The sequence below is a fragment of the Aethalodelphis obliquidens genome, unplaced genomic scaffold (assembly GCF_003676395.1).
Source record: "Aethalodelphis obliquidens isolate GAN/ISIS:26980383/991018 unplaced genomic scaffold, ASM367639v1 scaffold16, whole genome shotgun sequence".
NCBI classification, from domain to species: Eukaryota; Metazoa; Chordata; class Mammalia; order Artiodactyla; family Delphinidae; genus Aethalodelphis; species Aethalodelphis obliquidens.
In genome coordinates this window covers 22,339,249-22,357,040 of record NW_020837960.1, presented here as the reverse complement: position 1 = coordinate 22,357,040, position 17,792 = coordinate 22,339,249, and the positions used below count along the sequence as shown (strand labels likewise).

Genomic DNA, 17,792 nt, shown 5'->3' with positions numbered 1-17,792 from the left:
AACATTGATAGTGAAGATGATCCAGGACCTCGGAAAAAGAATGGAGGCAAAGATTGAGAAGATGTAAGAAATGTTTAACAAAGACCTAGAAGAATTAAAGAACAAACAAACAGAGATGAACAGTACAGTAACTGAAACGAAAACTAGACTAGAAGGAATCAATAGCAGAATAACTGAGGCAGAAGAACGGATAAGTGACCTGGAAGACAGAATGGTGGAATTCACTGCTGCAGAACAGAATAAAGAAAAAAGAATGAAAAGAAATGAAGACAGCCTAAGAGAGCTCTGGGACAACATTAAACTCAACAATATTCACATAATACGGGTCCCAGAAGGAGAAGAGAGAGAGAAAGGACCCGAGAAAATATTTGAAGAGATTATAGTCGAAAACTTCCCTAACATGAGAAAGGAAATAGCCACCCAAGTCCAGGAAACACAGAGTCCCATACAGGATAAACCCAAGGAGAAAATGCCGAGACACATACCAATCAAACTGGCAAAAATTAAAGACAAAGAAAAATTATTGAAAGCAGCAAGGGAAAAATGACAAATATACAAAGGAACTCCCATAAGGTTAACAGCTGATTGCTCAGCAGAAACTCTACAAGCCAGAAGGGAGTGGCATGATATACTTAAAGTGATGAAAGGGAAGAACCTACAACCAAGATTACTCTACACAGCAAGGATCTCATTCAGATTTGATGGAGAAATCGAAAGCTTTACAGAAAAGAAAAGCTAAGAGGATTCAGCACCACCAAACCAGCTCTACAACAAATGCTAAAGGAACTTCTCTAAGTGGGAAACACAAGAGAAGAAAAGGACCTATAAAAACAAACCCAAAACAATTAAGAAAATGGTCATAGGAACATACATATCGATATTACCTAAACATGAATGGATTAAATGCTCCAACCAAAAGACACAGGCTTGCTGAATGGATACAAAAACAAGACCCAGGGGAAGCTTCCCTGGTGGCGCAGTGGTTGAGAGTCCGCCTGCCAATGCAGGGGACACGGGTTTGTGCCCCAGTCCGGGAAGATCCCACATGCCATGGAGCGGCTAGGCCCATGAGCCACGGCCGCTGAGCCTGTGCGTCCGGAGCCTGTGCTCCACAACGGGAGAGGCCACAACAGTGAGAGGCCCATGTACCTCAAAAAAAACAAAAAAACAAAAACAAAAAAAAAACGAAGACCCATATACATGCTGTCTACAAGAGACCCACTTCAGACCTAGAGACACATACAGACTGAAAGTGAGGGGATGGAAAAAGATATTCCATGCAAATGGAAATCAAAAGAAAGCTGGAGTAGCAATACTCATATCAGATGAAATAGACTTTAAAATAAAGAATGTTACAAGAGACAAGGAGGGACACTACATAACGATCAAGGGATCGATCCAAGAAGAAGATATAACAATTATAAATAGATATGCACCCAACATAGGAGCACCTCAATACATAAGGCAACTGCTAACAGCTATAAAAGAGGCAATCGACAGTGACACAATAATAGTGGGGGACTTTAACACCTCAGTTACACCAATGGACAGATAATCCAAAATGAAAATAAATAAGGAAACAGAAGCTTTAAATGACACAACAGACCAGATAGATTTAATTAGTATTTATAGGACATTCCATCCAAAAACAGCAGATTACACTTTCTTCTCAAGGGCGCACAGTGAATATTCTCCAGGATAGATCACACCTTGGGTCACAAATCAAGCCTCAGTAAATTTAAGAAAACTGAAATTATATCAAGCATCTTTTCTGACCACAACGCTATGAGATTAGAAATGAATTACAGGGGAAAAAAACATAAAAAACACAAACACATGGAGGCTAAACAATACATTGCTAAATAACCAAGAGATCACTGAAGAAATCAAAGAGGAAATCAAAACTACCTAGAGACAAATGACAATGAGAACACGACGATCCAAAACCTACGGGATGCAGCAAAAGCAGTTCTAAGAGGGAAGTTTATAGCTATACAAGCCTACCTCAAGAAACAAGAAAAATCTCAAATAAACCACCTAAAGGAACTAGAGGAGGAAGAACAAACAAAACCCAAAGATAAAAGAAGGAAAGAAATCATAAAGATCAGAGCAGAAATAAATGAAATAGAAACAAAGAAAACAATAGCAAAGATCAGTAACACTAAAAGCTGGTTCTTTGAGAAGATAAACAAAATTGACAAACCATTAGCCAGACTCATCAAGAAAAAGAGGGAGAGGACTCAAATCAATAAAATTAGAAATGAAAAAGGAGAAGACACAACAGACACCGCAGAAATACAAAGCATCCTAAGAGACTACTACAAGGAACTCTATGCCAATAAAATGAACAACCTGGAAGAAATGGACAAATTCTTAGAAAGGTATAACCTTCTAAGACTGAACCAGGAAGAAACAGAAAATATGAACAGACCAATCACAAGTAATGAAATAGAAACTGTGATTAAAAATCTTCCAACAAACAAAAGTCCAGGACCAGATGGCTTCACAGGTGAATTCTATCAAACATTCAGAGAAGAGCTAACAACCATCCTTCTCAAACGCTTCCAAAAAATTGCAGAGGAAGGAACACTCCCTAACTCATTCTATGAGGCCACCATCACCCTGATACCAAAACCAGACAAAGATACTACAAAAAAAGAAAATTACAGACCAATATCACTGATGAATATAGATGCAAAAATCCTCAACAAAATACTAGCAAACAGAATCCAACAACATATTAAAAGGATCATACCCCATGATCAAGAGGGATTTATCCCAGGGATGCAAGGATTCTTCAATATATGCAAATCAATCAATGTGATAAACCATATTAACAAATTGAAGAATAAAAACCATATGATCACCTCAACAGATGCAGAAAAAACTTTTGACAAAATTCAACACCCATTTATGATAAAAACTCTCCAGAAAGTGGGCATAGAGGGAACCTACCTCACCATAATAAAGGCCATATACGACAAACCCACAGCAAACATCATTCTCAATGGTAAAAAACTGAAAGCATTTCTTCTAAGATCAGGAACAAGACAAGGATGCCCACTCTCACCACTCTTATTCAACATAGTTTTGGAAGTTTTAGCCACAGCAATCAGAGAAGAAAAGGAAATAAATGGAATCCAAAATGGAAAAGAAGAAGTAAAACTGTCACTGTTTGCAGATGACATGATACTATACATAGAGAATCCTAAAGATGCCACCAGAAAACTACTAGAGCTAATCAATGAATCTGGTAAAGTTGCAGGATACAAAATTAATGCACAGAAATCTCTTGCATTCCTATACACTAATGATGAAAAATCTGAAAGAGAAATTAAGGAAACACTCCCATTTACCACTGCAACAAAAAGAATAAAATACCTAGGAATAAACCTACCTAAGGAGACAAAAGACCTGTATGCAGAAAAGTGTAAGACACTGATGAAAGAAATTAAAGATGATAAAAACAGAGGGAGAGATATACCATGTTCTTGGATTGTAAGAATCAATATTGTGAAAATGACTGTACTACCCAAAGCAATCTACAGATTACATGAAATCCCTATCAAACTATCACTGGCATTTTTCACAAAACTAGAACAAAAAATCTTAAAATTTGTATGGAGACACAAAAGATCCCGAATAGACAAAGCAGTCTTGAGGGAAAAAAACGGAGCTGGAGAAATCAGACTCCCTGACTTCAGACTACACTACAAACCTACAGTAATCAAGACAATATGGTATGGCACAAAACCAGAAATACAGATCAATGGAACAGGATAGAAAGCCCAGAGATAAACTCATGCACCTATGGTCAACTAACCTATGACAAAGGAGGCAAGGATATACAATGGAGAAAAGACAGTGTCTTTACTAAGTAGTGCTGGGAAAACTGGATAGCTACATGTAAAAGAATGAAATTAGAACACTCCCTAACACCATACACAAAAATAAACTCAAAATGGATTAAAGACCTAATAAAGACCAGACACTATAAAACTCTTAGAGGAAAACATAGGAAGAACACTCTTTGACATAAATCACAGCAAGATCTTTTTTGATCCACCTCCTAGAGTAATGGAATAAAAACAAAAATAAACAACTGGGACCTAATGAAACTTCAAAGCCTTTTCACAGCAAAGGAAACCATAAACAACATGAAAAGACAACCCTCAGAATGGGAGAAAATATTTGCAAATGAGTCAACGGACAAAGGATTAATCTCCAAAATATATAAACAGCTCATGCAGCTTAATATCTAAAAAACAAACAACCCAATCCAAAAATGGGCAGAAGACCTAAATAGACATTTCTGCAAAGAAGACATACAGATGGCCAAGAAGCACATGAAAAGCTGCTCAACATCACTAATTATTAGAGAAATGCAAATCAAAACTACAATGAGGTATCACCTCCCACAAGTTAGAATGGGCATCATCAGAAAATCTACAAACAACAAATGCTGGAGAGGGTGTGGAGAAAAGGGAACCCTCTTGCACTGTTGGTGGGAATATAAATTGATACAGCCACTATGGAGAACAGTACGGAGGTTCCTTAAAAAACTAAAAATAGAATTACCATATGACCCAGAAATCCCACTACTGGGAATATACCCAGAGAAAACCATAATTCAAAAAGACACATGCACACCAATGTTCACTGCAGCACTATTTACAATAGCCAGGTCATGGAAGCAACCTAAATGTCCATAGACAGATGAATGGATAAAGAAGATGTGGTACATATATACAATGGAATATTACTCAGCCATAAAAAGGAACAAAATTAGGTCATTCTTTGAGACGTGGATGGATCTAGAGACTGTCATACAGAGTGAAGTAAGTCAGAAAAAGAAAAACAAATATTGTATATTAACGCATATATGTGGAACCTAGAAAAATGGTACAGATGAACCGGTTTGCAGGGCAGAAATTGAGACACAGATGTAGAGAACAAACGTATGGACACCAAGGGGGGAAGGCCGCAGTGGGGTGGTGGTGGTGGGGGTGGTGTGATGAATTGGGCGATTGGGATTGACATGTATACACTAATATGTATAAAATGGATAACTAATAAGAACCTGCTGTATAAAAATAAATAAAATAAAAGTGAAAAAAAAAACCCATGTTTGATATGGGCCAATAAAGTAACAGCTACTATAAAGATATACTCTTTGTTTTCTGTGCCACGTTTATCACATGCTAAATATGACCAAAACAAGAGAGGCAACCCTACTGTATTTAATCTGGTCACAAGACCTTTGGAACATTAGATTCAATTCTGGGTTCCATATTTTGAGAACAACACTGATGAAGGAAGGATCTGGAATTCAAACTATATATGGAATTGTTAAACTGGGAGTATTTAGTAAAGAAAAAATAAGTTAAGATATAATGATTGTGTTTAAATATTTGTATAGTTACCATATTGAAAAGAGAAGACTGATCCTATATAACTCCTGAGTAGATGTTATATAGAATTCATTTTGGGTAACATGACATCTGCCAAAGGAGATACCCTCAAATGGATTTGAATTTGCCCCTTCACCCAGTGCAAATTTAAGGGGAATTTTAATTAAAATTCATTAAATAAACCAATAAAATACTATACCTTATAAGAGTAAATTCTTACAGGAAAATATTTTTACTAAGCTTATTCTTCACAAATGTGTTCTAAGATAAAATATTACTGAGGGGAAACGAAAAATGCACCTAACTTACTGAAGTTATATTATTTTCCTCTAAACAATTTAAAGTGGAAAAAAAGGAGCTTAAAGGTGAACTTTAGAAGCTATGTAGAAGAGTGATGAATTATTTAATAGATACTATACTGCAATTAAATATAGCAGGTTTAAAGTTACTTAATTGCTTTTCATTGTTCCTGTAGGTCTTCATGTTCCTAAATCTAAAATAGGACAAAAGTATTAATGTAACCAAAAAAATAAAGTCTTAATAAATATTTCTTATACACTTACCTTAAAAATTTAGGAGAGTAATTAATTATATAGATCTTTAGGTAAATCATTCATAATCAATGAACACAGTCCTGAATCATAATCAAAACCATAAAAGGCATAGAGAATATACTTCTCTAATACAAACTGCCTTTAAATAGCCTAGATTAAAAAAATAATCCTCTGCATTGGCTTATACTACCAGAAATCAGATAAAGAAGTTTATATAATACTGGGTTGGCCAAAAAGTTCGTTTGAGTTTTTCCATAAAATGTTACATGACTACTTGGGGAAATAATTTCTCACAGACAATAAGAATACACATTTTCCAAAAATAATAAGTTTTCTTTACTATGCAACCATCAGTTGGATGAGAGCAGAAAAACACAAATGCTCACTCTATCAGATAATTTTCACAGTGTAAATAAATGTAAACTCATAAATGTAAATAAATGTAAATTTATGTAAATTATCGAGAACTAAATTAAATGAAAGAACAACTAGCTTTTCCAATTCTTGAGTGATAAATATCACTGAGTTATTACTGGTTTAATACTTGCAGTTTCTTCCCCTAAAAAGCAATTTCTACTTCTAAACTAGATTATTCATAAGTGAGAAAACAGTATTACTTGGATAAAACCTGTTATTCCCCACTGTCCCTCCCATCTTTCCAAGTTTTCTAATTAAGTTACTGCTAAGACTAAAGTACCCTTATAACTGGAAATACAAACCTACTTAACTAAATTCTCACCTACTTTTTTTCACTCCATGAATCTTTGGAGGAAAGGATAAAACTAGCAATGTACACCATAACAGAAATAAATTAGCTCAGAACCACTGTTAAAATACCCTATTTATCATATTAAGTTCTCCTCACTAAGGACAAGAAATACAAAATCTACACCAAAACCTGTACTTCCTCATTATGTGAATCTCAAACCTTTTAACAGGGCTCCACTTAACTGTACTTAGGTAAGCATTTTTTTTTTCATTAAAGTAGGAAATGGGCAAACCCAATAAAGCACTTCCTACTTAATCATATGATTGCCTATTTATCTGTGCTAACATATGATAATCTGAAAATAACCCACTTTTGGTCTAAAAGACACTCTGACTTTCTCCTACTCTTGCAACAAAAGAAGAAACCATTTTCCTAATTATGACTCATCCATCAAAGTAACCTGAAAGGCATAACAAAAAAGAGTGTTAGAGGTCAATGCCACAAGTAGCAGGAAGTGAGCTGGGAGACTTGAGTTTTACATCTCCACCAAAATTTCAGATCTACTCTGCATTTTCTTTTCCAAATCCTTTGGTAAAATCGGCACTCCAAGATGATATGGCTGTGTTGCTTTGATTCTAAGGTATGCATGCCCCAGACTGAGCAGATAAAATCAACTCAGGCTGGAAATTAAGTTAGTATTTCCTAAACCAAAGGTAATTTATTGTGGTGGGAGGGAGTCTAAACACATGCTAGGTAGTGTTAGAAAATAACTCTAGATACTAAACTCGCAGAGATATCCCATTAAGGGCAGTGTTGGCCCAGCACTGTTCTCTGATACTGCATGACAGGGGGACCTGGCTTACATCCCAGCTCTACCACTTACTAGGGGGGTACAATCCTTAACAAGTATTTAAGGCTCAAAAGCATTTGGTTTCTTCATCTGTAAAATGGAGATAATAGTGTTAAAGATTAAATAATACACATGGAAAGCACTGAACACAATGTCTGATATATAAGTATTAACTCAAATGCTGTCAGTGAGTAAATAATTAACACAAATAACCAAGAGTTGAGAACACCATTATTTTTTTTCTTCGAAATAAAATTAAATATTAAGATCTAAACTAATTCAAAACTAAGAAAGCAACTCAGGTCCTTCATACTAAATTTAAGTTTAGCCCTCTAGTACTTATAAAGACAGAATAAAGAGCTAAAATCAGAAAATCCTGTTCTTAAGTCTTATCTTTAATACCACTTATCAGATAAGCTTGAATAAATCATTCATTTCTATGTTTGTCTATTTCTTAATGGTAGGTCTTCTCATACCATCTGTCTATTCCAATACAGATGCACAGTGGTAGATTCATAAGGTGTGAAAATTTAACATTCTTTGTATATAGAAGGGCCTAGTATTAACAAAGGATAACAGTTTAATTATAATTCAAGTTTTCCCCGTCAAAACTATAGGCAAACATCACCCATCAAGAACATGCAGTTAATAAGGCATACAGAAATTCCAGGCATTAAAAAAAAAACTTAAACCTATTCTTTCCATTAATGATGAACAAGTATTTATAATAGTAATATAAAGGCAAAGTCACAGTAATACTATTAATTTGCTAAAACTTTATTTTTCTCCCTACTTAAAAATAGCAAGTGAAAAAAACTGTTTTATCAGATATTTAATAAAAATAACTACACAATCATTTTAACTGTCCTAGGGTTTTACAAATGCTAAAAGAGATTTCATCATTAAAATGATAAAATTCAACTTACTTGTATCTGACAGTTTGTACAGTTTCTACTGAAACGTTATTAACAATGCATTTAGCTGCACATTCCAATCCTTGCCAGACAGTTGAAAATCCTGCAAATACATTTAAAAGTAAGTAAAACCAGCCCTCAGCAAAAAGATCTTCCTAAAGTTTTAGACCTTTATGTTACCTTGAACACTGCTTGCTGCTACAACCATAGCACCATCCAGGGTAGACTTCCCATTTTTGTCTTTTTTAAGAGATTCTGGAACAAGTTTGCTTCCATGCTTCTTGACATGTGGAGCTAATTCCTTTCCAACACAATTTGCTACAGTACAAACTCCGTCAACTAATATAACCATAAAAAAACAAAAACAAAAAAACTTAGCAAAAAATGTATTCTTCCCTTGATTTTACCACTCTCACTTAGCAAAAGTCTTCCATGAGCATCTAAAGTTGTTTTACTGTATAATGTTACCATTCCTATTTAAAAAAGAATGAAAACAGGGCTGGTTACTTTTTAAACAAAGGCTATTGCTTACTTTAAGGATGTGTTTGCAGAGATTATTGACTCTTAAATATAATGTTCTTTTTGGCAATTTGCTTAGAAGAGAACCATCCACCTTTTCTATCTGCAATGCAAGACTGGTAGGTCCAACTTTCATGTTTTCCAGCTAAGCGTATTCATACTTTTTCTCCCTATCAGCAAATACTCACTGAAATAGTAATAAAGTATTTAAGTCTATGTAAAAGTAAACAAACCAAAAATCTGACTCCAAAGAATACCAAATACCAAAAAGATAATCTTACTAAATTTTATGACAATCCTCTAAGGAGCTATCTGACCATCTTAAAATACCAAACTTTAGAGCTGTGATCCTCAAAGGAGAGGGGTTTAGAGGCATATTACTAGGGAAGGCTGACACCAGAATCACTAAGTCAGCTTTATTCAAGACAGTACATCCCTCACTCTTGACTCTCAACTGCTTATGCAGTGAGTTGTCCTTAAAAGAATGTGTCATATTCAAGGATAGCAAATACATTCCTTTTCAAATGCACACACACTCCCCTCTCCAACACAACAAAACCACCCCTAACCAGTGTTTCTCAGACTTTAATATGCAAATAAGAATCACCTAGAGATCTTATAAAAATGGAGATATTGAATCAGTAGGTGTGTCAAGTGCCTGAAATATTTCTAAGGCTTTCAGGTTGATGTTGCTGGATTACTGATTCTACCCTGAGTAGAAAGGCAAAACTGCTTTGTCCTAATTCTTTACTCTTAAATTTAAAACATCTAAATGAGATTTAGATTAACCTGGACTAAGAGATTATTTTTATTTAACTGAAAAAAAGTAAAGGAATCTAAAGTTACTTTACCCAGGAACTGACTGACTTTCGCTGCTCCTCCGGTAGCCTGTTTTGCTATATAAAGTCCCTTGGTCACAGTTGGACTAACTTCCACTGGTTTTTCTTCTGGTTGAATCCGTTCTCGGAGTTTAGAAGCGCCTTTCTGGATGGCTTTGCCAGTAAACTCAGCACCTTTGACCAAACCCCAACTCACCCAGGAAGCACCTTTTTAAAGGAAATTTTTGAATTGCACAAAATTAGGACTGATTATACCTTTGAGCCCTTTAACAAATAACTGATCAACAGGAAAAAAAAAAAACAAGGAGTTCAATATTCAAATCCCAAACATGCCATAAATTTTCAAGCCAACTTTGTACTTGTAGTGTTCTGCCTGTAATATATACCTTTTCTAAGTAAATTTGTCTTTCAATATAGGTCATGTATCACTCAACAACAGTTCTGTATTACCCTATGCTGTCACTACAACTTGTAGGCATCTCTATATATTACTTACCACAGTATACTACTGTTAGGGACTAATTTGGGGTCTTGGTGCCATTACGATGGTATTTGGCTAGAAGACCCAGTACCCTTGTTCTTTTTGCCTTAGTCCAGGCACCACTTTTCCCCCACAAAGCCTTGAAGCTGACAGATACACCAACAACCTGTATCTCAAACACCAAGGCAGAACTTTTGCTTGTTTGCTTTGGGCTAAAGACATAAGGCAGGGGGTTCTGCTCCTTCCTCAATCCCAAATCCCTTGATCTCAGCACCTTTTAATTTGCACTTTAAACCGAACGACAAAGACATGAGAACTCCCAAAAAATTCAGGAGAAGAAAAACTCTAAAAGAAAAGAAGATTGAGCTATTTCTAGCTATTTCTCATGAGACTAGGCCCTAGCCTTTTGCTTTGCTCATGCTTCTTGCAGTAAGAATGAAAGAAGCAGAGATTGTCAGAGAGAAAGCAGGGTGACAGAGACTTCTCTAGTGAAAAGAAAAGGCCTTGAGCTAGACAGCATGTGGGAAGAGGAGAAGTGGGAAGGAGATGGGAGAACCAAGAAAACAAACACAAGGGGAACAGTTCTCCCTAAGAGGGGGGAGGAAAGTGTTACCCTCCCCTGGGGAGAGTTACAATTTTAAATATCTCCTTTTTGGCTATACCCTGAAACAATGAGCTTTTAAAAATACTTAAGTATGTTTTCCAAGATCTGTGCCATGGTTTTTACATAATTACTTCAGCCCATTAGTAAGCAGGCATCCAATGATGTGAAAATCATACCCATTTAAAAATGTGAATGAAAAGTACCAAGTAGTAACTGACTGGAAAAATTGATGTGTTTCTCTTCCTGTTTCAGACAACATGTCCACCTCCGGCTCCAACCCTATCCCCACTGTCCTACCCTTGGCGGAGGATCAGGGCTCAAACCCAGGCAAACAGCTTCCAGCCAGGAGTTCACACAACAATAAAGGGACTGAAGATGTCTAGTCAAGAAAAAAATATGTTTTTAGAGTTAACTGATAGATTGAAAAGTATTAGGTGAAAAACAGCTGAACTTGAAGTTAAGGAAAACTAATAAATCATAAAATGACAATGAACAAAGGAGAGCTCAAGTAGACTATAATCCTACAAAGAAACTATATCAAACAAGGGGGATGGAGTCCATCGATGACTTTCAGAAAAATAAGTGGAAGTGAGATAAATGAAAAGTCACAGGACTAATAAAGAGAAAAACTAGATGTTAATTATAAACAAGATATCACCATGGAAGAGATAATTAAAACTGTAGAGGCTGCAATAGAAGATACGGAAATACAGTATTTCATTGGTAGCTATTAAGATCTTTTAAATGGCATGTGTAATGCCAGATATATTCTATCCATGTCTGCATCCTACACACCCAGTTAATGCTGAGAGATAGCAGGCAATGAATGAATGTTGAATAAATGAGAGGTTGGCAGATGACATAAAATGACCTAATTCAAACCTAACCCAATGGGGGCTCTATTCAGTCTACTGCCACCAATCTTGTACCTCCTCCCAAATTAGCTTATTAGACTCTACTCCATCTAAAATGTTTGGCAGCTGCCTTCTTAAAGTGTAATGTAAGTCTAAGCTTCTCACACCAATTTTCTACATGTGTAAATTTTAAGCATTGTTTTTTCACCTCTTACATTCATAAAGTATAAGACTATAGCTTTTACTGATCTTTACTCATCATTGGGCTAAGGTGAATGAGCTCAGTTTAGATCCCTGGTTACTCATCTTTGTACAGAACCTACATGAGTCAGGTAGAAATAGTTTCTTGACAGATCAGATAATTTTTTCTGGAGTAAATTTTGGATATTTCTTACACTTTCTCTGTAACTCGTACCTTAAGTATTCAGTGAGCTAGTTGTTTTTCATGTTACCTATTAAAAAGTATATAAGGAGACAGGTATTCTGATTGGCAGTTAAATAGTTTTAATGTCATTATTAGGGCTATTGCTAAAACTCTAGCCCTGAGGATACAGGATGAAAAGGAAGAGAGTTACAAGCCTGAAGACTAAAGTCCCAAGTAGTAAAGAAGGTCTCTAAGTGTTACTAGAAGGTAGTTTTGGCTCATTTTCAAATGATGCACTGCTAACAGTTCTTTTGAAATCTATGAAGAGATCTCTCCTCAGCATTAGCTGGCTCTCAGGATGATCTACTCCTTCGAATAGAACCAGTGTGTGGAATCTGTATGGTACCTAGGAGTCCTAAGATTTTGTGGCCCATGGTAGTTTCCAAAGATGGTCAAAAACAGTATCTCCTGTTCCACATGTTCTTTCAACATGACCTTGACATTCTTCCCATTGAGAAGTGGGGTCTATGTCACATTCCCTTGAATCTGGGCAGGCTTGTTACTTGCTTATAACTAATGATGCTGGAAATTTCCAAGAGTATGTCAGAAATGGTAATGCAGCTTCTGCCTATTTGGTGGACCATTCACACTTGAACCCTGAGCTACTACACAGATGCCAGATGAGCTTAAGGCTACCCTGCTGTGAGGAAGTCAAGAGGCATGGAGAGGTCATGTGTAGGCAGTCCTAGATCTTGAGCTCTCCTAACCCAGATTCCAACTTCAGTGTGACTGAAGGAGCCTTCAAATGATTCCAGCCCCCAGCTACTGAGTCACTAGTCGGCCTTTGAGTCTTCCTAGTTGAGGCCCTGACATTATGAAGCAGATACAAGCCATCCCTGATATGACCTTTTGGAATACCTGGCCCACAGAATTCCTAAGTGTAAACAAATTGTTGTTTCACATCATTAAGTTTGGCATGGTTTGTTACACATGGATACTATACAGTCTTATAGCAGTATAAACTCAAAAACTTAATTACCTTTGAATTTAGTTATCTACATATGTGTGGATAAGGGCTAATTTTCTGAACACTGACCTAATTAACAACTTAGCAGCCTGTAAAGTTAGGGTGCAAGGTAGTAAGAGTGAAGGTTTTTCTTTACAACTTTTGTTTTTTTGATGTGCACTATTTTTAAAGTCTTTATTGAATTTGTTACAATATTGCTTCTGTTTTACATTTTTATTTTTTTGGCCGGGAGCCATGTGGGATCTTTGCTCTCCAGCCAGGGATTGAACTTGCACCCCCTGCATTGGAAGGCAAAGTCTTAACCACTGGACCACCAGGGAAGTCCCTTTACAACTTCTTTAAAAATCTCTTTCAAGGATAAATTTTAACTGTTACACATATATTTGAAAATTTGGCTTTATCTTTTCTACTTGTCTCAAGCAGCTCTTTGACATTGGGCAAAATATTTTGTTTGCTCCTAGCTACTTAATCATTTTTCACTTATTTTAGTTTGTTGGTTTTTCATGTTAAAGATTTCCTCTGCTTTAGACACCTCCATTATTTTAATGAGTTTAAACCTATAAACCAGAGATGGAAACCTATATTGATAGTCTATTAAATAACTAGTCAAGATCCCCTTACTGGGTCATGAATTTGACTTACTGAATAATAATGACTGGCAATGTTTTTTAAAAAACAAAATATAAGGTCTCAATCTGAGAGCTACTGCAGTTAAACTGTTAACCAATTAAAGTATAAACACATGTGTCAGTAATGATTATTTTGTTTTTAAAATAAATGATCTGAAGCCCTTTCTATCCATAATTAAACAGTAGGGTCTACTTCCCAAACAGCTTGGCTATAATTCTCAGGTCTCCTCATGCCTGTATTGCCATAAAGTTAGGCGAGTGCTACTTTGCTTCCAAAGACGGATGAATGTCATTTTTTTGGTGGAGAAGGAGGAAGGAGAGGGGAGAAAAAAAGATTAAGGGGGAATTTCAAAGGGGAAAAGAAAATAACTAATTTTATGTTCAGAGCTATTCTGAAAGTTTGGAGATTCTTGAAGCTTTCCATTACCAACTTTCCCAAGAGTAAAACAGAGAATAATATATCAAGAAGAACTTACACCAATATGACAATATGTGACATTCAAAGAGACTAGTTCCTTCTATTTTTAAATATTTATAAACTGATCATTTAAAACCAAAACATAAAATAGTATCTTTCCAAGTATTCTCTAATGGGATTCAAAGGTTTCACATTATGCAGGCAAAAAAGTTAACATTACTATAATACCTGACAAAATGTTTTGAGCCACTTTCTCACTCCATTCAGGTAATTCCTTTGCTTTTTCTTCTGAAACTGGCTCATAAGGTACAATGTGACTCAGATTAACTTCTTCACTTGAAGTACCTTTGGTCTAAACAGTAAAAATATTTCAAAATGTGAAATAAATACTACGAGGAGGAAAAATCATAAGCATTTTGTAATAAAATATTAAGCCAACAAATACTAATTAATGAAAATATTTCCAGGCAACCTAGTTATAAGTACATTTTATTACATAAAGTGCAATACCATAACCACCGTGAAGGTGAAAACTGTTCTGGTCTTATGTTAGGTACCATTGGTAAGATTTAAATACCAACATACCTCCAATACAGCATTTATCAAATTATATTTAAATTGATTAATTTTTTTCTTTCTTTGACCACTCTGAGTTCCTTCATAGAGCTATCACCCCCTAGATATTGGTATGTATGCATACAGTACTCAGTAAGGTTAAAAGATTTCTGTTAAATGACTCAGTCAGTAAGGAAGAATGTATCCAAATAAACTGGTTTTGACAGAAATCAAGTAAAAGTAAATAAAAGTATATAAACACAGAATCTACCATTCCATTTGAATGGAAATGGGAAACAGAAATACTTGTACTTTGCTAATTTAACAGCTAGGGCCAACATTCAAAATCTCAAAGCTAAATTTGTTTTCATTCTAAAAACTCAGGAGTAGGCTAACTCAGACCTCATTATAATTTGCAACTTCTATCTTTGACAATGTGCCAATGTCCCTAATATATAAAGAGCTCCTAGAAATTGTGAAGAAAAGGACTAACAACCCAGTAATAAAAATGGACAAAGAACATAACTAGACATCACACAGAAAACAAAATTCAAGTTACCCTTATGCATTTGCTCAACTCACTCATAATAAAATCGATGCAAATTAATATATTCCAATATATTTCTCTCATCATCGGATTGCCAAAAAATAGACCACCCACTCTGTTGAGCAGGCTGTGGGGAGACAGGTATGCTCCAACAGCTACTGGTGCAGTGCTGAATAGTATACTCCTTAGGGAGGGCAATGTAGCAAAATCTATCAGAATTACAAATGCATTTACCTGTTGACACAGTAACCCCATCTCTAAGAATTTATTTGATGAATTACCTGCAGATGTATGAATCAATGGCTCTACAAAGTCATTCATTGAAGCACTGCTTGTAATACCAAACAATCACACCAAACACCCCTCAATAAGAGACTGATTAAAGAAACTATGATATATTCATACAATGAAATATAAGGTAAAAAAGACTGAGGAAGTTCTCTATTTACCCCAGACTTTATTATCAAAAATATATATATATAGGACACTCTATATGATGTTCCCTTATGTATAAGAAAGGGAGAGAAATAATTACAGATTTTGTTTGCTTTTATTTGCCTCAAAAAACCCAGGAAAGAAACACAAGATCCTAATAAAAGTAATTACCGACAGTGGCAGGAGGAATGGTGTAGACAGGGACAAAGGTGGGAGTAAAGGTTTCCAAAAGTATATATATATTTTAATATAATTGGATTTTTTTTAAACCAAGGAATTAAATTTTTAAAAATGAAGTTCTAACTTCCATTTTGGACTCCCAATGTCCTCATAAAGCTGGTCTAAGATGCTCAACATAACCCACAGTGACGGTTGGCAAGTAAAAGTAGAATATTCATGTGATATTCATTAATTCCAAAGACAATTACTGAGCACTTATAATATGGAATACAACAAAGAACAGTACGAAACTGTTTACAATTCAATACTCACACAGCGTTACTTTCTTTCACCATAGGTTTGCTTATTTCACCTTCGGGACTCATCTTAGCCATAGTGCCTTCCAGGAGGAGCCTCCTTAACTGCTTCCCACACCACTCATCTACGTGGAAGGTATAACCTAGCGTTCTAGACAACTTATGTACTTTCATCTAATGATCACATTGGGTAGAAATTATCTCTTTGCTAATCTGTACTCCCCACTAGAAGGGAAATATTTTGAGATAAGAAATTAAAAATTTTTCCCACTATGCTCATCTTTCTAGCACTCAATAAATATTTCCTAAACTCTAATCCAAATTTACCATTTGGAACATATCACAAAATCTAAGAAATGAAAGAAGAAACTACTAAGTGTATTTTTTTAAAAGCCCATTTTCTCTGTTCTGTTGACTATTAATGAAGAAATAAGGAACTGAATACAAATGGTAGTGTAAGGAAAAGCATACCTAGCCCCAAGATCTTGGTGTATATAGGAAGGTGGAGAATAACACAAAACAAAAAAGCATACACATCATTAACGTAATTATAAAAATCTTTCAAATAGTTGCAAAAAACTATCCCCCCAAACATAGATTACCTTTTAAAACAGTTTAAATAACAAAGGGAAATATTAAAGCTGATTATAATTATTTTACCAGTGATAACTTTGTGAATCTGCAAGTTGTTCTGCTTCAGTAAATGGGTTTTTTTTTTTTTTTTTTGCGGTACGCGGGCCTCTCACTGTTGTGGCCTCTCCCGTTGCGGAGCACGGGCTCCGGACGCGCAGGCTCAGCGGCCATGGCTCACGGGCCCAGCTGCTCCGCGGCATGTGGGATCTTCCCGGACCGGGGCACGAACCCGTGTCCCCTGCATCGGCAGGCGGACTCTCAACCACTGCGCCACCAGGGAAGCCCAATAAATGGGGATCTTATAAATAATTTAAACTGGTGAAAGGTACCATTAGAATAGAACACACACTCATACCTTGTTGATCTTTCACTTACTCTACTAACCTTTTTCCCCCGTTTTCCCTTATGACGCACATCCTTACTGCCTGGGTCCAACTGTCTCACTTCAATGCCACTGGCTTCCTTCAATTGGTTAGAGGGGCATCTTGATCTTCCAGGGATTTGGAATTCATTTTCTCCTTCTGCCCGGTCCCAGTTGGCCTAGGGAGTAAAGGCCTAAGCTTAGCTCAAATTCAAATTTCCTCTAAGCTACAGTACACCATGCTCCAATAATATACCTATTCAAATGACAGTGTTTTACAACTACTTTTACTAATTTTTCTCTATACTTTTATCTCATCACCAAACCTCAAACGTTTGAGTTCTTTGGCTCACAGGATATGGCCTAAAGCAAATTTCAAAAAAACAAAGTACAAGAGATAAACTTATAGCAGTAGTTGGTACAAGTGATCGTTAAATCAGATGCAGCTACATTTGAATTTAGTTAAACAATAAATTATAAGTTTTAGAAAACACATACAAGACTAAATGAGTTTAAAGGCAATTAACAATAGGGAGATTGGGATTGACATATATATACTAATATGTATAAAATGGCTAACTAATAAGAACCTAATGTATAAAAAAATAAATT

At 35.7% G+C, this 17,792-nt stretch overlaps 1 protein-coding gene across 10 annotated transcripts in view; it reads right to left on the bottom strand.

Moving 5' to 3' along the window:
- The window catches only part of SPART (spartin), a 270,881-nt gene that overhangs the window by 6,535 nt on the left and 246,554 nt on the right, over positions 1-17,792 (bottom strand). For 9 of the 10 annotated variants that reach the window (XM_027116507.1, XM_027116499.1, XM_027116506.1 and 6 more), the window contains 5 exons: positions 17,204-17,359; positions 14,402-14,525; positions 9,809-10,003; positions 8,619-8,777; positions 8,451-8,541 (listed from right to left, as the gene is read on the bottom strand). In XM_027116507.1, the coding sequence (XP_026972308.1) occupies positions 8,451-8,541; positions 8,619-8,777; positions 9,809-10,003; positions 14,402-14,525; positions 17,204-17,359 (725 nt within the window). The remainder of the gene's footprint in view (positions 1-8,450; positions 8,542-8,618; positions 8,778-9,808; positions 10,004-14,401; positions 14,526-17,203; positions 17,360-17,792) is intronic. The other variant, XM_027116508.1, reaches the window with a different exon arrangement.